This window comes from Panthera leo, chromosome B3 (genome assembly GCF_018350215.1).
Source record: "Panthera leo isolate Ple1 chromosome B3, P.leo_Ple1_pat1.1, whole genome shotgun sequence".
Lineage (NCBI taxonomy): Eukaryota > Metazoa > Chordata > Mammalia > Carnivora > Felidae > Panthera > Panthera leo.
In genome coordinates, this window is record NC_056684.1 from 135,784,616 (window position 1) to 135,807,130 (window position 22,515).

Consider the following 22,515-nt stretch of genomic DNA (forward strand, 5'->3'; position numbering starts at 1 on the left):
TTTGAAAAATTGTGACCATTGTTTCTTCAAATGTCTTCACTCTTCCTCCCCTTTTCCCCTTTTGGACTTTTAACTACATGTGCTTTATACTGCCTAATATTTTCCCACAGCTCACTGAAGCTCTATTTTTCTTCCACTACTACAGTTTTGATAGTTTGTTGTTAGGTCTTCTAATTCACTGATCTTTCCTTCTGCATTGTCTAATATGCTATTAAGCCCATTCAGTGAATTTCCCATGTTCTATATTAAATTTTTAATTTTATAAATTTCATTTTTCTTTTATTATTTTTCATCTCTATCCTCATTGTGTTCATATTTTCCTTTGAATATGTTTTAAAGTAGCAGTTTTAAAGTCCGTGTTTGCTAACTACCTTGTCTCTATAGTTTCTGGATTTATTTCTATTGGTCAGTTTTTTTCCTGATTATGGGTAACATTTTCCTCCCTTTCCAAATATCAGTAATTTTTTAATTGGATTCTGGACTTAATGAGTATTGCATTATTGAGTATCTGGATTTTGTTGTCTTTCATTACAGTGTTTTGAGGTTTGTTTTGGCTATCAAGTTACTGGTGGATCAACTTTACACTTTTAAGTCCTGTTCCTATATTTTGTTAGGGTAAGCCTGGAATAGCCTTGTCCCTAATGTTGGTTTAGCCCTACTGCTAAGGTATGACCTGCTAGAGTCATCTCTGTTGAATGTCCTAGGTTTTCACTGAGTTCCCTTTACTCTGACTGGTTGGAACTTGAATATCTCCCAGTCCTGTATGAGATGTAGGAATTATTCTGCTTACAGATCCTCCATAGTTGTTTTCTATGCAGCCTAATGGAGTTTTGCCTTACACGTGTTCTTCTTAGTATAAAGCCAAAGACCCAAAAGGATTCTTGGTCAAATTTCTGGAGCTCTTTCTTCACATAGCTCCCTCTTCTTTGGCACACTACCCAGCAAATACAAGCCACCTTGCCTCTTTAAACTCAAGTTTTTGTGGATGCTTATCTTTCTCCTTCTATGTCCAAGGTCTAGAAATTACTTCCGGGATGAAAGTCATGTTGATTGTAAGACTGACTTTATTGTTTCTCTTTTCTCAAGGATCATTGTCCTACACTACCTAGTCCAGTTTCTGAAAACAGTTGTTTCATATATATTTTCCAGTTTTCTAGTTGTTTATAGTAGAAAGGCATCTTTAATACCATTTGCTCCGTTGTAGTTGGAAGCAGATTTATTACCTACCATGTTTTTATATTATGTTTTTTTGTTTTTATTTTCAAATGAAGGGAGATCCATCATGAGTATATTTGCCATATGGTAAGGTATGTAGATCAATCCTATATCAGAATCAATTGTAGTGCTCTTCCTAATTACAAATACTTGTAATTAGGATCCCTGGGTGGCTCAGTCGGTTGAGCATTCAACTCTTGATTTTGGCTCAGGTCATGATCCCAGGCCTGTAGGATCAAGCCCTGTGTCAGGCTCCATGCTGAAGCTGGAGCCTGCCTAAGATTATCTCTCTCTCTTACTCTGCCCCTCTCTCCAACTCACATGCTCTCTCTCTCTCTCTCTCTCTAAAAAAAAAAAAAAAAAAAAAAGTAAAGAGTTTGATTCAGTAGATCTAACATGATTTTCAGGTATCATATTTTTTAAAATCTTGACAAGTGATTTTTGATACACAAGAAAGGCTAAGAATCCATATTTTAGTAAGTTTAAATCTAGTGTGACTTTGGTAAACTAAGTGAGGTATCTTACAATCTTTTCTTAACTCAGTGACACTCTGTAAAAATGAAATAGAATATTAGAGGGGTAGGACCTCCTGGATATCCCCACATATAAAGCATTAATTTCTTGAAAAGCAGGAGTCTTGAGAGCCCTGATAAAGTGCTATCGCTGTTGTACATTTTTATTTCTCTGTGCCTTTGCCATAGCAGTTGCTATATATTTTGAATATTACCGCTGTTTCTAAGTGTCAAGATTCTTAATATTTGTAAAGTGATCTGCAAATATTCTCATAATATAGAGATTCAGAAATGGCTAGCATATTTTATCTTGTGTGCTAACTCTGTTTTATTAGTGGCAACTTTCTGAAGCTCAATGTTGAGAAGGATCCTAAGGCCAGTTTTGGACTCAGCAGGAAGGAAGGCTCTTATGGATTAGTGATATCTGTCATGAGTTTGGGATTGGAGGAATGAGATACTTGTCCCATGTATTTGCAACTCCTATACTTGTTAAAGGCAGTCTTTTTTCTTTCTTTTTTTCTAGATTTCTCTAGTTACACAAGAAAACTTTTTTTGCTACTCTCTATTTTCATCCTGACTTTTCCACATGTAGTAAACAAATTTTATAGTTTTGGAATGCCTATATTCAAATTATTTCTTCATTCATCCATTCCTTACTCATTTCTTCTTTCTTTCTCTCGAACATATAAGCAATATGATACTGTGTTATTAGAGTAGTGGTTTCTGGTCTATATTTCTTATCTTCTTTCTACATAAATTGACCCACTGTGTATTTTTCAAGGTCAATGGCTCTGTTGACCATATTTTCCTAAATTTTAAATCAGACACATAATCTTATACTTGGTCTAACCGTAGGCTAGAAGATTTGAAGGTGGAACACCCCTGGGGAAAAAAAAAACACTTTATATTTGGAGCATAAATTAGGTCTGGAATATTATCAATACATGTTTTTGAATTACAATTGGATTTATAAGTAAGTAAGAATATCCTCTCATCTGCAAATTCTTGTATATTAGGCCAATCATAGTCCTATAAGATTAGAATTTGGTGATTTAGAAAAATGTCCTACTTCCAAATATGTACTTTTATTGCATTTTGTAATGATGGAATATTGTTAGCTAAGTGCTTTGACTTACAGAATCATCTAGATGATGATAAATACTTGTTGTGACTTTCATTCCAATCTATCCCAGATCACTTGTTTCTTATCTATATTCTGCATGCATACTGTGTGAAGGAGTGGGTATTAACAAACTAGCAGACATTAGTCTGTGGGTCCCAATCTGTGGTGTGAGAGAGAGATGTATTTCATTTGGGCAAGAAACTCATCTTTTCAGTCTCCACATTTGCTGGGAATGGCGTGGGAAATGGAATAGTGGAAGTTGCCTTAGCATTCATTTCAGTTATTATCAGTTTGAAGCACTTCCTGGTGCCAGAAATCTAGGATGTTCAGCATAGTATACACTACAATGAAAAGAGCAGGTGTTGAGATCCAAGAGATAGAGGTTCTAGTCTCAGCTTGTCAGGTACTAACTCTGTGACCGTAGTGAGCTACTTAACCTTTTTAACTTTTACTTACTCGTATGTGAAATGAAGTTAATAATCTGCTATACCTATCCTACAGACTTGTTGGCAGGATGAAGTGAAACCATAGATACAAAACCTTCGAGAACTTAATGGTATATATCACTGTGAGGTAATGTTATTGTACCATGTATGCCACATTATATTAGCTTGTATTTCCCCGTGGGAAAATGTATGGAGTTGTGATATATTTGTTCAATTGTTAAATTTGTCATAGATTAAAAAAAAATGATTATTTTAGGAAGCCTTCCTATGATGGTTCTATTTAGGAAAAAGAAAACTAGTGTAGTATTTGCTATGCCTTTACTAAGGCACAAGTAATTTCAATGAGAAGTATTCATCAGCTATGCTTTGCTTTACAGCTTGGAATCCCATCCACTGCCAGCACATTGAATGCCACAATGCAATTAACAAGCCAGCTGTGAAGGTACTGTTTTATTAGACCTGGTGCCATATTGTATTGTCAGTGGTCAAATTATCAGGAGCAAACTGCTGAATGAAATGGAGTAGATCACATCCTTCTCTGTAAAGCAAAGGCCTATGCTCTGTAGTAATCTCAAGCATCTCTGTGTTCAATCTGACTGTACTTGGGTGGGTTGGTTCAGGACAGAGCAATGAATAGTGGTGTCTGCAGGTTTGGCTATGATTTCATGGTCAACTGCTGTGTAGCAATGAGTAATTATCAGAATACTCCTGGTGAAACACTTATATAGTCCTTATTTGGCTTCTGTCTGAGCTAATAAATTCAGGGAAATGTACTTTGCCCCTGTTTCACTCATTTCAAATTGTGAGTGTCTAGTGTATGACTACATGAATTCAAGTGTCATAGAAAAACTTGATAAAATTGGTAAGTCTTAGCTCAGATCACAGATATGACTTAATCAAAATGACTAAGAGGTAGTTGGGCAGCAGTCACATGGAAAGGTACCTTAGAGGTAAGGAACAGTGGTTTAGAGAGGCCAAGACACTTTTCTAAGCCAGAACCAGGTACTTTGACTCTCAGCCTTATTCTTTTTCTGCCACATCAAATTAGTTCTTTTGTTATAACCCTAAATTGTTGAATTTGAATGTTAGGAAAAATAATCACACCTTTTAACAAAATTATTTATGGTATATTTGTTGGATACAACACTTGGCTGGAGAGACCTGTGTCTGGATTTGCAAGGATTAATTTTTATATTACGAAGAGTGGGAGTTAGGTCAAGTCATTAGAATTCACAGATAATTGTTAGAACCTAGTGTCGTGGGAGCTTGCCTCTCTTCTATAGACAGGAAGACTACCAAATAATAGATTACCATATAATAATAAAGATTACCAAATAATAGAAACATAATAGTATCATCTTATAGAAACAGAGTAGAAGAGGTAAAATGAGACATAAGAAATATAAATATACACGGAACCAAAAAAGAAATATAAAGGGACCCCAAAATGTGTTTCATATACCAAAAATGTCAGAGGAGTGCCAATAATAACATTGTCATCCGGATATACCTTACTAACAAAGAACATTGTTGTATTATTATGCTTGATCTCTGCTTTTATAAAGGCAAATTGAAGGGTGCCTGGGTGGCCCAGTCAGTTGAGCATCCAACTCTTGATTTCAGCTCAGATCATGACCTCGGGGTTATGGGATAGAGCCCTGCATTGAGCATGGAGTCTGCTTAAGATTCTCCCTCTCTCTCTTTCTCTTTCTCTTTGTCTCTCTCCCCCTCTGTTCCTCCCCCCTGCTCATGCTCTCTCTCTCTAAAATAAAAAATGAATAGGGGCGTGTGAACGGCACAATAGATTAAGCCTCCAACTCTTAATCTCTGCTCAGGTCATGATCTCACGGTTCATGAGTTCTAGCCCCACGTCAGGCTCTCTGCTGTCAGTGTGGAGCTTGCTTTGGATCCTCTATCTCCCTCTCTCTCTGCCCCTCCTCCACTGGCGCGTGCTCTCTCTCTCTCCCTCTTAAATAAATAAAACATTAAAAAATAAAATAAAATAATTAATTAAAGAAGGCACATTGAATGACTTTATGTTGAGAAAGAGCGTGTGTGAGGGTAACTCACTAATGGAAGCATAGTTCTTACCCATCCTACTATGTGTGCCCCTCCTCTGAAATTCCACAAACATTTGGGGTTCAAAGGTACTTTTCTTTGGTGTGATGACATTTTGAGCTAAACACATGTGAGTTCATTTTAGCCATGGAATTCAGCTTAATTCTTCACGGTGGTGAGAATTGCATAGCTCCCTTACTTTAGTTTCTATAGCTGCCCTTTTCTCTTTCTGCCTATGTTACAATGCCTTCTTTTGGTTTACTCAGATATGGATAGAAAGGAGGTATTTTTTGTTTGATTTTTCCGGTTACTTTCCTCCTGATCTTATGTCAGCCTGCATTCTCAGGAGTCTTCTGACTTCCTGATTAGTAGTGACTTTTGATTTTCTACTCACAGAAGTCATCACAAATTAGATTTTCTCCCTCCCTTCTAGGCAAATGGGTTAGTCCACCGCCCTGGTCTGGGTTTGCTTTTCTTTCTCTTACAAGCTGGTCCCTGTAGCCAGTTGTGCAGGACAGGCCACACCATCCTACTTTCTAAAGTCCCATTTTATTGAAGTGAAATTCATATAACATAAAAGTAACCATTTTAAAGGGAATGATTCAATGGCATTTAGCACATTCACAATGCTGTGTAACTACCATCTCTGTCTGCCTAAACATTTTTATCGCCCTCCAGATTTTACTTTCTGAACTCCAGTTTTCCTGAAGAGTTTTCTTTTGTATTTTTACTCTGCTTCCTTGGAAAGGTAACATTCTTGTTAATGATTTCAGTGCTGGGGCTGTTTTTGCTCGACAACAGGTCTGGCTCAGTATTGTTTTTTTCATTACAATATAAGCACAACTCAAACTCACATAGATATGACCATATGACATATAGGTTGAGGGTATGCAACATCCAGATAGGTACAGAATAATGTTAAATGAAAATGAAGTCGTGAATTTGTATAGTATGATGCCAATTTAATTTAAAAATCACATAAATATACATTTATATTCATATTTATAGTGAAAAACAACCAATAATACTCATTAGAATGTTATTAGTGATTGCATCGAAATGGAGGGTTAATGAGTTACTTAAATATTCTTCTTCTCTCCATTTTCTCAAGCCTTTACGTTGGGCATCATTGTATTTATAAATGGAAAATAACTATTTTTAATGCAGCAGTCAGATATGAACATATTAATATGGATGTAAACTGGCCTGTTCAGAGTAAACAGAGTTGACCCTACTATCCACAAATGTGATGGGTCATATGAACTAATTCATTGAACATGTCAGAGGTCACCTAGCTAATCACTAGTGATTATAGTTCTAACAGCCTAGGAGTTTTTCCTTTTGAATGGAATGAAAAAATATGTTTACCTGACAGGAGTATCAATGACTCACTAGAAATGAAAGTAAAGTAACTATTTTGAAGAACAGATTTCATGGGGTACATGGGAAAGACTCAGGGAAAGTGGATTTATCCGTCCAAAAAATACTCTCTCCATATTCGTGAGCTTTATCACTAGGCAGTGATGATTAGCCAAATAGAAAAGTATTATCTATTTTGGTTGCAATACATTGCAAAAAAGTGTTTTTTAGGCAAGAGCCAAAAGCTCCTACAGGATTCAAAATGAAAATATGTTGGAACTTAGAGTTCATTATATCACACTCTGCTTTTGGTTTTCCTTGGTTCTGTTTGCAGATCACTTTATGAAATACTTTGGAGCCCAGATAATTATCTAACACAGGAGTCAGCAAACAATGGCCCATAGCCAAATCTGGGCTACTGACTGTTTTGTAAATAAAGTTTAATTGGAACATAGCTGTGCTCATTTACTTGTGTATTATTGTCTATGGCTGTTTTCATGCTGCAACAGCAGAGTTGGGTAGTTGTGACAGAGAACGTATGGTCCACAAAGCCTGAACTATTGACTCTCTGATCATTTCCAGGAAGTTTGCTAATCCTGGATTAACACACCAAAAAGTAGTTATTCATGGCATTAAAAGAAGCATGAAACTTATCTAAGGAAAATTTTCACACTGGACTTGGAACATCAGGGAATATATAATTTACAGATTTTGATGGTATAACGATTGAAATTTAGGAGTTCTAACTCTTGTTCCCCCAATTGTTGAAACTCTTCAGGTAGCACATATAGTTGCTTCGGCAGCACATATACTAAAATTGGAATGATACAGAGAAGTTTAGCATGGTCCCTGTGCAAGGATGACACACAAAATTCTTCAGGGTTTTAACTTTAAATGTCAGGCTGTTTGGGTTATAAGTTCAGTTCATTTTTCCTCCCAAATCAGTAAAAACAGCTAAAAAAAAAAAAAAAGTCAGAGTGGAGTTCCAGAGGAATTTGTGTCCTAGGCACATTATCTGTACAGTCAGCTATAGCATGGATTCATTATTTCCTGAAGGACAGGAAAACAGAATTCAAAATGACTTTGGTAAGTTATAGACATTTAACAGGATGCAAAGTACAAAACTTAGCTAGTTGCATTCACTTGATTTTAAATATCTAGATACTGGAAAATACACTGATGATCAACAGCAAAATTAACACTTTTCATCTCTGTGCTTAGGCTCATGAAAACTGAGCCATAAATAATCCAAAATTGAACAGAGCTAAGCAAACCACAGGTCATGTGTGTAAGGAAAAAACATCTAAAAATGTAACATTGGATGACTGATATAGAACTTAGATTTCAGAGTAAGAAAAGCAAATTGCTCAGTGTTAGATTTCATGGGAAATTTTTTGAATGAGGTTTCTTTTAAGAAGCAAAATTCTCTACTGCCAGAATTTTGGTAGCAGTTATGATTTTAAAATCTTGATATGTTTTCCTTTTCCTAAAGAGAGATTGCTATGTTTACCACTTTCGAGAAGGAATTACTGTACGAGTAATACAGAGGCAATTCGAGCCATTATTGAACAAGATTTTTTCTCTTTGTGGAGTGAGGGTGGATTTCTTGACACTATTTGTCACTTGAAACTGCAGACAACAGGAGAAATGAAAAACCACAGTAGCCACATTTACATCTCCAGTGTGGACTCCTCAGCCAGTGCAGCAAAAATAGCTATAGGTTAAAATGGGTTTTACTAACAATATTTATTCCAGTTTGCTTTTGAAAATCTGTCACGGTTGCACTTACGATGTGGGGATTGTGATAAACAGGACAGGAGAGTTCATTCTGCCTTTTCCTGTGTTTCAGATGTGTATCGACCCTTCCCTGTCAGTAGCTCTAGGGGATAAACCACCCCCATTGTATCTCTGCGAAGAATGCAGCCAGAGGATTGCGGGGTAGGTATAAGAGTCCTCCAAGAAGAGAAAGTAGGGTAACCAGAGAAGATAAGAACAACCAGTTTTATTAAATTGGTTACATTGCCCACATTTCCCACTAACCTCTCTGTTTTTTAAAGGTTAGTTTGTCAAATATTTGATATATAGCAAATTTTCATTTGAGAGATTTCAGCTTTGAAAAATTGCAGTACTTCTCCCCATGTGATAAGAGAAAGCAGTGACACTTAATAAAACAGCTCCAATTTTCAAGTGACCCGGTTAAAAAAGGCCACAAGAGAAAAAGAAAAGAAAACCATGGCTTTCAAACGTGACGTATAGTTCAAATGGGTTCTCTCTGCTTGTTAGTTTCACAGAATCACACTCAGGGTTGTACACATCATGCTGTACTTTGGTTGGCTTCACTAGCATCTGGAAAGTATCATTTAAAGATAAGTGAATAGGATGAAATGCCAATAATTTATAATTTAGCTGCAATGCATTAGACTTTTAAAAAGTTGATTATGATAGTGCTCTTAATGACATTTCCTTTCTATCGAAAGCCTCTTAGTAATAGCTTGCAGCTTATAAACATTCATGTGGAAGGGTAACATTACAAAGAAGCTCAAAAATGAATTTTGCTTTTCTTTACAGGGACCACAGTGAATGGCTCATTGATGTGCTTCTGCCTCAAGGTATGGTTTACATGAGAAAGGATGAATAATAAGTAATCATGACTAATGGCATGGTTGGTTTGTCTCCTTTTGTACTGTATTATTTTACAAGGACAGTAACCAAAGTATTATATTCTGTGAATAGTCATTGAGATGAAGCATTAGATCAATGTCTTCCTTATACCCACACATTTAATAATGAAGGAAGAGGTATCACCTTTGCCGAAATTAAGGGTAGATGTTGGAATTAAGATTCTGTGTGACAAAAGCCCTGCTGAATTATGTCTTAAGAGATTTTCTGTATGTATAACAGGCATTGCCAATGATGTTTGCTGTGCCAGGTCAGAAAGGGAATAGGAAACATCAGTGGGAAGAACATTGAATCATGGGGCTTTCTCCTACTGCTATTACTAGCTCTGTGTTTTTAGGGAACATCATTTAATTGCTCTGAGACTCAGTCTCCCTAGTAAAGTGGGGATAAAGTATAGGTGACTCATCTCAGTTAAAAGACGGGACTGTGATGTTTGTAGTTGGTTAGAGTTCTGAAAGCTATGTCTTGTAAGGTGGCAGGTCCCAGACAGAGGTTTCCTTCACACATCTGGAAGCAGGTATCCCAGCCACTTAATTGGAGGCTGAAATGACCAGGGAAAATTATTCGGGAAAGCAGAGGAAAGATGAAAGGTGGAAAAGCTGGGGGTCCATAGGAGCTTTGATATATGACTTCAGAGGTAGATAATAGAAGACTTTCTATGAAAGGCCATATTTAAGAAGAACTGTAAAAATCTTATGTTAACTAAATTCTGTGAACATTAAAAAAAAACAAACAACTTAAGGCCATTTTCTTGATGATAATTACACTATTTCTTTGTAGTCTAACTTTTTTTTTTTTAATGTTTGTTTTTGAGAGAGAAAGACAGACGGAGTATAAGCAGGCAAGGGGTAGAGAGAGAGAGGGAGACAAAGAATCTGAAGCAGGCTCCAGGCTCCAAGCTGTCAGCACAGAGCTTGATGCGGGGCTCAAACTCACGAACCACGAGATCATGACCTGAGCCGAAGTCAGACGCTTAACCAATTGAGCCACCCAGGTGCCCTGTAGTCTAACTTTTAATATTAGGTCATCTCACCCTTAAGAAATAAATTAGTGAATGATCTTTGTCTGTAAAATGGGTCAGTAATGTCAGCCTCTATATCCTTCAAAGAGACATTTTGAAAATTTATATAAGAATAACTGTGAAAAGATTTGGGTTTTATGGGTAAAGGTAAATTTTTCCCTCCTTAAATTAGGCTACCTTGTTAGTGAACTGCCAGTGCTCCAAGGTGAAGTCTATAGTCAGGAGCAAAACTACATTTTTAAATATCAGATGTGTTGCTGAATTCTGGTCACCTTCTCCAGAAGATATTCATCTTTGGAAGAAAACTTGTAATAACTTTTAATTATTTATCTAGAGGTGTGACACTAACTTCTGGTTAAGACAGACTCTAAGATATCAAACAGTTAATAACCATTAATTATTCAAAACCAGTTTTAAAAACTGAGTTATAAATTTCATCAGTTTAGCATCTACTAATTCATAATTTCCAGTTTGGGAGACATTTATCTTGACCTTTTTGATAAATTTTAACATAGACTATACTGTAAGTAATGCTTCAGTTCATTTTTTGAACACTTAACTATTTCATGGGGAATGTTAACATATTCCTGGAAAAATTATTTTCAAGTATTCTCAAGCATCAATTTTCACGAAAATAATTGCTGTGCCCACTGAAAAGAATATGTATCTGTTTGTTGATCCTGAAGTAGACAGTAGTTTGAGCGCCTTACTCCAACTGGCCAATCCATGAGTTTGCCAATTGCTTTCTCTGAAATGAGCATGTAGGTGGTTTTACACTAGTTAAGGACTGATATAAATCAATAATTCGTCTCTGAGTAATCCAAGTTAGTAAGGTTTTTCTACAGTTTTGAAATAGCAAATCATCTCCATGGTGAAGCTCTAAATATATCACATCAACTTGGTGTCGTAGCATAATGGAAGACAGTAAACAGGGAATCCAGAGATGTTATCTCTAGATCTGCCTTTATCAATTGATAGCCTGTGTGATGTTGAAGAAGTTATGCAAACCTCAGTTTTGTTCTATGTCAGATGAGGAGGTGAGATGAATGTTATTTTGCTTTGGCTTTAACATGATCTGAATTCTTTTTGTTTTGTTTTATTTTATTTTATTTTATTTTATTTTATTTTATTTTATTTATTAAAAAATTTTAAATGTTTGTTTATTTTTGAGAGAGAGACAGACTGTGAGTGGGGGAGGGTCAGAGAGAGAGGGAGACACAGAATCTGAAACAGGCTCCAGGCTCCAAGTTGTCAGCTCAGAGCCTGATGAGGGCTCGAACTTACGAACCGTGAGATCATGACCTGAGTCGAAGTCAGACGTTTAACCAACTGGGCCACCCGGGTGCCCCTAATGTGATCTGAATTCTAAGTCATGTCTGAGGAGGTTGAATTACTTTTAAGAATAGGGGAAGTATTTGCAGCATAGAGGTGTTCCTAACCTCATCAAACACAGGGAGATGACAATAAGACAAGAGAGAAGCTGTTTTGGTCAGGTCTAGAGGTTGTGTTACTAAGCTTGCTTTTACTCACCTTCGTGGCTGCCCTCATTTAAAATGGGCTGTCTTTCTTTGTTAATATATTGTGTACCTTCCCCTTACAGCTGAAATATCTGCTATATGTCAGAAAAAGGTAAGAGCAAACTATCTGTGTGGTGGGGGCATGATTTGCTGTGTTTGTATGTAAATTCATTCATTGACATCTGCCTCATTTCTGCACCACGGTTTCCCAGTATGTACATGTCACTGTATTCCTGAAGGGGGAAAATAAATCATTGAGCATGCAAGATTACTGTGTCCGAATGGTCTCTCTTTCCATTTCTGCTTTTGCTCACCCATCTTACGCACAGTGTTTTTGGTATGTAATCTGAAATAAAAGCATATGTGACTCTAGTTACAAAAAGCTTTTACCTTAACCTTGGTAAAGGATGTATCTTGTGTGCTAGACATCTTTATTGCTTTGAAGTGGAGTGCAAATAGTTCAATATATGTGTGTCAAAAACATACCCAGACTGACTGTATTTATATAGAAAACATTCATTTAGATGTAAGATGAATGAAATCTCTAAAGATTCTACCTTCAAATTGCCTATAGCCACTTTTCATAACAGTTTCCCTGAGCCATTTCCATCTTCTTTTCTTGTTCTAGTTGTTGAAAAGTACAAGAGAAGGTAGTAAGGCATCATACAAAGAACTTTGGATTAGTTGGTTGAGACCCTTGGTTTCTGGCCAGCTCTATCCCCACCTACCTATGAGACCATGTACAAGTCACTTAAATGTTTAGGAATTGGTCATGAGTGGGTACCTTTGGAGGGCTATTTCAGTGATCTGTTGTCACATAATCTAAAATATCGTGGCTTGTAACAACAGGCATTTATTGATCACAGTTCTGTGGATTGGCAATTTGGCCTGTGCTCAATGAGACAGTTCTTTTGATAAACTCCCCTAGGTTCACTCATGTGCCTGCAGTCAATTGGTGGGTAGCCTAGGGATTGGCTGGCCCCAGATGAGCTCACTCCCATGTCTGGGGCCTCAGCTGGGACAGCTGGAATGGTTGGATGACAGGGGTGTCTGGCTCTCCCTCTTTCCATTAGGTGTCTCATCCTCCAGGGGGCGAGGCTGGATTTGTTCACAAGGCAGCAGTGTTCTGAGCGAATGAGAGAGGAAGTCACAAGGCCTTTTGAGATTGAAGCTCCTAAGTCACACAGCATCACTTCTGCTGCATTCCACTGGTCAGAGCAAGTCCCAAGTCCAGCCCAGATTCAAGGAGTGGGGACATAGACCTCTCCCCTTTAGAAAAGGAGCGACAAGAATTCCGTGGTCACATTTAATCTACCATAATCTACCCTCCGGACATAATTACTTATATTTCTTCCACATGTAAAATACTTGCACCACCTTACGAGACCTCCTAAAGTCTTAAATCCATTTATGGCTTCAGTTCATCATCTTGTGATCTGCATATGGTCTGGTCACTGATGAAACTCCTTGGGTACAAATTCTCTTGATCCAGAGACCTGTGAACTAAAAAGGCAAGTTACCTGCCCCCTCCACACCCTACACAAGATGGTGAGACAGGGACAGGATGACAGCAGTAGGCCTCCATTTGGAAGAGGAAATGGAAGCACATAGCTGTCGGAGGACTGTAGCAGCTCCAGCCACGAACATGACAACGGCTCCTCTGTCTCCAGGGATAGCGAGTGTGCCTTGACTAGGATGTGGTTTTACATCCTGGGAGTAGTTCCCTAATCCATTGTTGTTCTCCTACATTCTTTACTCTCTGAAACATCTTTTCCGAGAAGAAATGGCACATGGTGCAGTTGAGGGGCTCCCTTAGCTTGCTCCCTGATGCAGAAGTCGGGTCCCATAGACTTCCTTTCATGTTGAACTGTGTCTGTCCCCTGTAGTCTAAGTCGATGGCGCTTTTGCTAATAAGACTTTCTGTAAAACCTTGTGGATTTTCAATAAATCTCATTGGAGTTCAGTGCCCCCCAAACCGCCTCTATAATTCTTTTGGGGATGGTCCTTTCTGTACTTGGGGCATTTCAGTCTGCCCTTAAAATTATTAGAAGCCCTCTTCTAGCTGAAAGGCTCAACTGAGCATCACCATCTTTTATCTTTCTGAACTTTTAACAGAGGATTGTGCAGCCAGTCAGCATATTTTTGATTTGATTTTTTATCCTGAGGCTATATCCTACTTTGAGAATCTTTTATAAGCTGGAGGGACGAGGATGAGAAGCAGTTTTATATTCCAAATTAGTATGTCCTGACTCTGGTGGTATACCTAACATATTTGATACCCAGAGTGGATCATTTTTTTAACACTGCCCTACTTTATATGACAAAATTATTTTTAGTAATAAATTTCAAATTAGCAGATTTTTATTACTTATCCTTTAATAAATGTGTTTTATATGAAAGTTAATTTAGAGAAAATTCGTTAAGTTCGTGATAGTTCAGAATTGTTTGAGCTTGCTTTGGGTACAGTTTGTGTCTACCTCTTCTGGAGTACATATTCCTACAGTTGAACAGTGGGTTTGAAATAAGCATCAAGATTGTAAAGGTAAAGAGAAGGACTTTGATTTATGTCAATTCTGTCATTCTGTGAGACAGGTTGGGATTTTTTTTTTATGTTTAAAGTTCAAAGCAGTGAAACAGAGTAGCTGGAGAAACTATGCCCATCTGAATTTGAATCTCTGGGAAATCTCTCTACTTTACTTTTGAAATGAATGCATATCACTGAGTCCACATGGGTTGAGGACTGACTGTGGCTTATTAAAACTTAGTGGGAACCACAAGAATTGGTTAGAACTTAAGTCAAGCAAAGGTTATTTTGGGGCAAAGTATTTTATTGCCGATATTATTTAGAATTGGTAGCACATGGTGATAAAGCAGGTTGGCTCCTAGTTGGTGTGTATCCAGATAACTGCATAAGAAATCACTAAATCACTCAAATGTAGTAGCATAAACCAACAATCCATTTAATTATGCTCGTAGATTTTGTTGGTCAGGGATGGGGACAGGGCACAGTCCATAGCCTGTCTCTGCTTGATGATGTTGGAGGTCTCATCAGGGAAGACTTGAATAACTGGGGGCTGGGATTATCTAGAGGCTTCCAGATCATATGTTTTGGCTCTCGGGTGGGGTGACTTGAAGGCTGGGCTTATGCAGCGCTGTTGACAAGAGACTTACCCATTGCCTCTCTACATGGCTTGGCCAGGACAAAGTTCTGAGTATTCCAATGATGAAGCATCTGAAGAGAGAACATTTCAAGATGGCCAGGTGGAAGCTGCATGTCTTTTTAAATCTGGCCTCAAGAGTCATATAGGTATCACTTCTGCCATACTCTCTTGATTGAAGCAGCCATGAGTCCATCTAGATTCAAGGCAAATGGAAACATACCTGAGGAAGCCAACCCAAAGAGCCTCATACACAGCTGGACTTGATTTAGATGACAAGACCTTGAACCTCCAGCCAAGAATTTGCATGTGGGAAGAATGTAAATAATATGTGAACAGAAAATAGGATGGTAAATTGCAGGCCTTAAACTTCAGGGCTTTATTATAGTGAATAACTACCCACTAAACCCATATCCACATTCTCTTGTTTATAGAATGGTGGGAATGCCAGAGGAACAAAGACTAATTATAATGAAGAGGAAGAAATTAAACACTAAGAACATGCTCTGATATATACCACACTGCTAGTGGTGTGGTATTGGTTTGGTGGCAAGCAGAAGCCCTAAGCCAATAAGGGTTCTTGTGCTTCCAGAATGAAAGTTAGTGTGTGAGTGAGAAAGGAAGGACACACGGGAAAAATACACCACTTCGAGTCAGGACTGAGTTGGATGCTCACAAGACTTGGGCCTCAGTTGCAGAATAAACACACTGTATTTTAACAAATAATTTTAAAAACCTTATTAATGAAAAGAAAAAAAAATTACAAAAATGTTACACTTGGCTTTTATGATTTGTAGGCCTGAGTCCTGTTTAGAAAATGAGATTTGCTGACACCAGTGTCCAAAGTCTTGTGCTAAAAGCAAGGTGGAACAAACCCTACTTTGAAATGGTCGCTTTGATAGGCAGTTCAACACATTGTCAGTGTTTTGGTGTAGGTTTTGTGCTGGCCTCCTTCCTTATTCTGCCCTCAAAAGATCTGTCATGGAGGGGTCTCAAATATTCACCAGGCTCTGAGTTCATAATGGCCTATAGTATAACATCCCCGCGAGGTGTTCACATCTTTATAAGCTCTATTGAAAGTCTGCAAAGCTCTTAGGACACAAGATGTTGAGCACATGGTGTGGCATCTCTCACAGACTTGGGACACATATTTTTGCAGAAGTCAGGAGCGTTTCCTCACAGCTCCTCAGATGGTGACTCTCTCCCCTGCCTCTTGTCAGGGCAGCTCTGACATAGCCCCCTTGGACTCTGGAATCTGTCTTACGTGCCCCTACTTTTCTCATTGGCATCCCTTCATCTGTTGACTCCTTGCCTATAGTTGATGTCAGCAGCTCGTTCTATGAATGGTTCTTGCTGTGTTTTGCTATATTCCTGTGGTGTCTGTTGACGTATTTGATGTATTCTTTAGGTCTTAATGGAAAGAATGCTGGCGGAGGGCGTGAGTGGGTGGGAGGCCTGCTTAGGGCCCCCTACCTGTCCTTGAACACAGCAAGGACAGGAGAGCTGCACTGGAAATCTGCTCCTTCAGTGGTGGATAAGTAATTTGAAAGTAATTTGGGGGAAATTATTCCCTTCCTATTCTGATGTGCTGTGATGCACTTTCTCTGGACCACAGTTTTAGGTTTTTTCCTCCATATTTCTGCTGAAAACTCTTGAAACACTAACTGGAAATAATCCAGAAAGCGCCCCATCCCCAACCCATGACTGAGGTAGCTTTACAGAGGGCTTTTCAACGCAGTTCCACTCCTCCCTCTTTAGAGCTTTTCTGCCACTCACACCAATAGAAACCGCATCTTACCTTCATTTTTAGCTCTGCCTGAAATGTAACTGGTTAGGAGTGACCCGTGTTTTGGAAACTTTAGAAATGTGCAGCCACTTTCGGAGGCCCCTTTACATTCCGTTTGTTCCACTTCTTAGCCCCATTTACCTCAGTGACCAGTTTTAGTTGATTTCGCTATTTTTTGCTTCTAGAACTGCAGTTCCCATGTAAGAAGAGCAGTTGTTACCTGCTTTTCAGCGGGCTGCTGTGGCCGTCACGGAAACAGGCCCGTTCGGTACTGCAAGAGATGCCACTCGAATCATCACAGCAATGAAGTGGGGGCTGCGTCGGAGACCCACCTCTATCAGACCTCCCCTCCACCCATCAACACTCGGGAATGCGGTGCCGAGGAGCTGGTCTGCGCCGTGGAGGCTGTGATCAGGTAACAGGCAGCTGGTTAGTGGTCTACCGGAAACACCACCTTGGTTTTGAGCCACCCTTGGCACATTGGTAAAGTTCATTCAACTTCAGGTGCCCTCAGCCTAGCCTCTCACCTTCCATAAAGCAGTGATGATTTTTTTTAAGTTTATTTATTCATTTTGAGGGAGAGAGAGAGAGTGTGTGTGTGTGTGTGCGTGCATTCAAGTTGGGGAGCAGCAGAGAAAGGGGGGCGGGGGAGAGAGAGAGAGTCCCAGACAGACTCCGCGCTGTCAGTGCAGAGCACAGAGCCCTATGCGGGGCTGGAACTCATAAACCATGAGATCATGGTCTGAGCCCAGGTCAGATGCTTAACCACGTGAGCTACACAGCCGCCCCAGTGACGATGTTTTAATTCATTCATTCAGCCAAGTGTGTGTTAGGCACTTGGGAGACAAGAGAGAATAAAATGTAGTCTCCACCTTCACCTTACCTATGTAGGGAGTATAAAGACAGAAGCACAGGATTGCGGTTCAGTATGGTAAGCAGAGTGATAGTGCAGAGCAGAGTTTTAGGAAAGTGAAGCAGAGGCACCCCTCAGAGTGAGGGGTGGGAAGGGGGTGCCTGAGGCCTGACTGTGCACTGTAAAGTGTGGCGAGCTCTAGGTAATTCGGTACTGGGGTAAAGCTGCGGGCTCTCCAGTGAGACAGGAGCCCAGTCGTGCAGGCGGTTGGCTTTCTCTCCTATCACGTGACAGAAAAAGGAGCTTTGGAAATGATAACTTTAGACTTGTTCTCTTTTTGCATAATAGTCACTGAAGCCAGATTTTTAAAAATTAAAGAAATAATGTTGGACTGTATGTTTTAAGGATAGAGACTCTTTTCTGTGTCTCTTACTTCAGTGGCTGATGCATGTAGAAATGCAATAAATGTTTGTCAAATGAAACATTACAGAGAGTTTGGAAATAGAAGAAAAAACCAACTATACTGCTGTCATCATTATCAGTGTTGCACATGTTCTTCTAGTTTTACTCAAATGCACATCTTATTTATAGAATTATAATCACAGTATATCATAATTTTTTGATATAACATTATACCATTAGCTCTTTTGCATGTTGTTAGATAGTTTCTGTATTTACCATTTTTAGTGGAAACATAATTTTCATCTAGATTATTTCCCTCCACCTTTAGATTTTTAGATTGCTTCCATTTTTACTATTATATATTACTGTGATAAATATTGTTGTGAATAGTGCTGTTTTTCTATTTTTTATTTTTTTAGGGTAGACGACCAGATATGGTTGGCTGGGTCAAAGGGTATGAATGCTTTAATGGCTATTGATGCATTACCAAACTGATTTTCAGAGTGTGCATATGAATTTATAATGCCAAAAGCATTGTATGAAATTGCTAGTTTTGGCTACACTCTTGCCAACATTGGGTCTTATTCTTACAAATTATGACTTGTTGGGGTGCCCTGATAACTCAGTCAGTTAAGTGTCCACCTCTTGGTTTTGGCCCGGATCATGATCTCATAGTTGGCAAGTTTGAGCCCTGCATCAGGCTCCGCACTGACTGGCAGAGACTGTTTGGGATTCTCTCTCACCCTCTCTCTCTGCCCCTCCCCTGCTTGCACTTTCTCTCTCTCTCTCTCTCTCTCTCTCTCTCTCTCTCTCTCTCAAAATAAATAAATAAACTGAAAAAAAAATTATGACTTGTTTAGCAGGTTGAAAAAGGAGTCTTTGTTGCTCATTTACAGATCTTTGTTTGTTTGGGAAGACCTTTATCTCTCCTTCTATTCTAAATGACAGACTTGCTGGATAAAGGATTCTCGGCTGCATATTTTTTCTGTTTAGCACACTGAAGATATCGTGCCAAGCCTTTCTGGCCTGCCAAGTTTCAAAAGAGAGATCAGTCACGAGTCTTATAGGTCTCCCTTTATATGTGAGGGCACGTTTATCCCTTGCTGCTTTCAGAATTTTCTCTTTATCCTTGTATTTTGCCAGTTTTACTATGATATGTCGTGCAGAAGATCGATTCAAGTTACATCTGAAGGGAGTTCTCTGTGCCTCTTGGATTTCAATGCCTTTTTCCTTCCCCAGTTCAGGGAAGTTCTCAGCTATTATTTCTTCAAGTACCCCTTCAGCACCTTTCCCTCTCTCTTCCTCCTCTGGGATACCAATTATGCGTATATTATTTCTTTTTAGTGTATCACTTAGTTCTCTAATTTTCCCCTCATACTCCTGGATTTTTTTATCTCTCTTTTTCTCAGCTTCCTCTTTTTCCATAACTTTATCTTCTAGTTCGCCTATTCTCTCCTCTGCCTCTTCAAGCCGAGCCGTCATCGTTTCCATTTTGTTTTGCATTTCATTTAAAGCGTTTTTCAGCTCCTCGTGACTGTTCCTTAGTCCCATGATCTCTGTAGCAAGAGATTCTCTGCTGTCCTCTATACTGTTTTCAAGCCCAGCGATTAATTTTATGACTATTATTCTAAATTCACTTTCTGTTATATTATTTAAATCCTTTTTGATCAGTTCATTGGCTGTTGCTACTTCCTGGAGATTCTTCTGAGGGGAATTCTTCCGTTTGGTCATTTTGGATAGTCCCTGGAGTGGTGGGGACCTGCAGGGCACTTCCCCTGTGCTGTGGTGTCTAACTGGAGTTGGTGGGCGGGGCCGCAGTCCGACCTGATGTCTGCCCCCAGCCCACCGCTGGGGCCACAGTCAGACTGGTGTGTGCCTTCTCTTCCCCTCTCCTAGGGGCGGGATTCACTGTGGGGTGGCGTGGCCCGTCTGGGCTACTTGCACACTGCCAGGCTTGTGGTGCTGGGGATCTGGCGTATTAGCTGGGGTGGGTAGGCAAGGTGCACGGGGGCAGGAGGGGCAGGCTTAGCTCGCTTCTCCTTAGGTGATCCACTTCAGGAGGGGCCCTGTGGCAGCAGGAGGGAGTCAGATCCGCTGCCGGAGGTTTGGCTCCGCAGAAGCACAGAGTTGGGTGTTTGCGCGGAGCGAGCAAGTTCCCTGGCAGGAACTGGTTCCCTTTGGGATTTTGGCTGGGGGATGGGCGAGGGAGATGGCGCTGGTGAGCGCCTTTGTTCCCCACCAAACTGAGCTCTGTAGTCCGGGGGCTCAGCAGCTCTCCCTCCCTTTGTCCTCCAGCCTTCCCGCTTTCCGAGCAGAGCTGTTAACTTTTGACCTCCCAGATGCTAAGTCGCGCTTGCTGTGGGAACACACTCCGTCCGTCCCCTCCGCTTTTGCCAGCCAGATTCGGGGGCTCTGCTTGGCCGGCAGGCTGCCCCTCCGCCCCGGCTCCCTCCCGCCAGTCCGTGGAGCACGCACCGCCTCGCCGCCCTTCCTACCCTCTTCAGCAGGCCTCTCGTCTGTGCTTGGCTCCGGAGACTCCGTTCTGCTAATCCTCTGGCGGTTTTCTGGGTTATTTAGGCAGGTGTAGGTGGAATCTAAGTGATCAGCAGGACGCGCGGTGAACCCAGCGTCCTCCTATGCCGCCATCTTCCAACCTCCCAGATCTTTGAATATTAGATATTGAGTATTTTTCCATTTGGGTATAAATTCTTCAGTCTCTCTTTGTACCATGCATTTGAGGTCCACATAACTTCAGATTAGATCTAGGGGAAGTATTGGCGTCTAGCGGGATGGTTGGTACACTGGAAGCCAGAAGGCATCAGTTCTGCCTGATTCTAATTGATTGGAGGAAGCAGCCTCTTTGTGCCTCAGTTTATTCACTTTGGAAATGGGGATGGAGTACAACATAGTAAAGAACTGAAATTAGGCCTGTTGGAGCAACTTCTACCAATTGGAAGGAGAACAGCCAGTTATGCCTGAGTACTCATGAAGTGGTTGCTCTGAATAGGTCATAACCTAGAATGTGTTTTTCGATCACCTAACTTGACATCTCTCATCTTTGGCAGCTTGTTGAAAGAAGCCGAGTTCCATGCTGAGCAGCGGGAATATGAGCTGAATCGCCGGCGGCAGCTGGGACTTTCCTCTTCCCACCATTCCCTGGATAACACTGACTTTGACAACAAGGATGATGATAAACACGACCAGCGACTACTCAGTCAATTTGGAATATGGTTTTTAGTAAGAAAATAAGTTAGCTATTCTCTGCTTTCTTATTTCTCATGACAACATTGCACCAATGAGGAATATTTCCTGTTCTTTTTAAAGAAGTTAGTGAATAGTGAAAAGTTAACCTTAGCAGTGGGACTCTATATTGTAGGACAGTGGCTCTCAACCCTGGGCTGCACATTGAATTTCCCTGGGAAAGCTTTCAAAGAATGGCAATGCCCAGATCCCACCCTAGCATCTTGGGAACTTTTAAAAAAGCTTCCTTGTTGATTCTAATGAATAGCCAGGTGTTGAAGCCTACCGGCCAGACCCTTGACTGTTTGAAATGCACCTTTGACAGAAAATGGATGGGAATGTTGCTAGGGTATGTTGTGAAATAACCGAGTCAATATAATTTACAGATCATTCGCATCCTATCATCTATACACATGACATTTTTCTTGAAAGTTCAGTATCTGTGGTACTTTTTGTTTATTTAGGGCAAGTTTGCATACAACCAGAAAAATCAGAGCTGTATTAACACAGGCAATTTGATTGTTTTTGACTGATTCACAGGCAACATTCATTCAGTAAAGATCAAACATCCCAGTCCCAAATTCCATGCAAGCTGAACATGGCAGTTCTGTTAGAGAAGCAGACTTTTGTTTTTGCCCAACGGAGACATAGATTGAGTCTCCATAGTAATATATCTCTTTATGCTTTTACATGGTTATCTGAAAAAGTTGTGTTTTGTTTTGTCTTACCAAATTGGTATTTAATTGCTGATTTCACATTTTTTGCTCCTAGAGCTTACTACCTAATGACATAATGACTGCTATTATGAACTCTTTGAAGGCAAGGATACTGTTTTATTTATTTGTACATTCCTGACTCCTACTATTGTGTTTCATAAAAGATTATTGCAGAATGAATAATGAATAAACGATGAGCTGCTTTTAAAAGGCTATTTGTAATGTGCTGAATTAGGGGGCTCTAGGCTTTCAGAATTATTACTGATAGAAAATCCTTAGCTAAATCTGATAATTTTAGAATGGAAACATAGGTAGATTATTTTTTCACTGAAGATATTTATGAAATTTCACTTTGCAGACCTAACTTTTAAAAAAGCATTGATCTAGTGTAGATTACAAAATAGGTTTCTTCTAGGAGAAAAGGCTTATC

At 39.6% G+C, this 22,515-nt stretch overlaps 1 protein-coding gene and 1 non-coding gene across 12 annotated transcripts in view; both read left to right on the forward strand.

The window, feature by feature from the left end:
• The window catches only part of UNC79 (unc-79 homolog, NALCN channel complex subunit), a 266,546-nt gene that overhangs the window by 95,445 nt on the left and 148,586 nt on the right, over positions 1 to 22,515 (forward strand). For all 11 annotated transcript variants that reach the window (XM_042944164.1, XM_042944162.1, XM_042944169.1 and 8 more), the window contains 6 exons: positions 3,674 to 3,738; positions 8,563 to 8,651; positions 9,282 to 9,322; positions 12,014 to 12,042; positions 17,060 to 17,289; positions 21,195 to 21,366. In XM_042944164.1, coding sequence (XP_042800098.1) covers positions 3,674 to 3,738; positions 8,563 to 8,651; positions 9,282 to 9,322; positions 12,014 to 12,042; positions 17,060 to 17,289; positions 21,195 to 21,366 — 626 coding nt within the window. The remainder of the gene's footprint in view (positions 1 to 3,673; positions 3,739 to 8,562; positions 8,652 to 9,281; positions 9,323 to 12,013; positions 12,043 to 17,059; positions 17,290 to 21,194; positions 21,367 to 22,515) is intronic.
• On the forward strand, positions 7,505 to 7,608 carry LOC122223293. Its single transcript, XR_006204178.1, has one exon. It is a non-coding gene; the product is annotated as a U6 spliceosomal RNA (small nuclear RNA).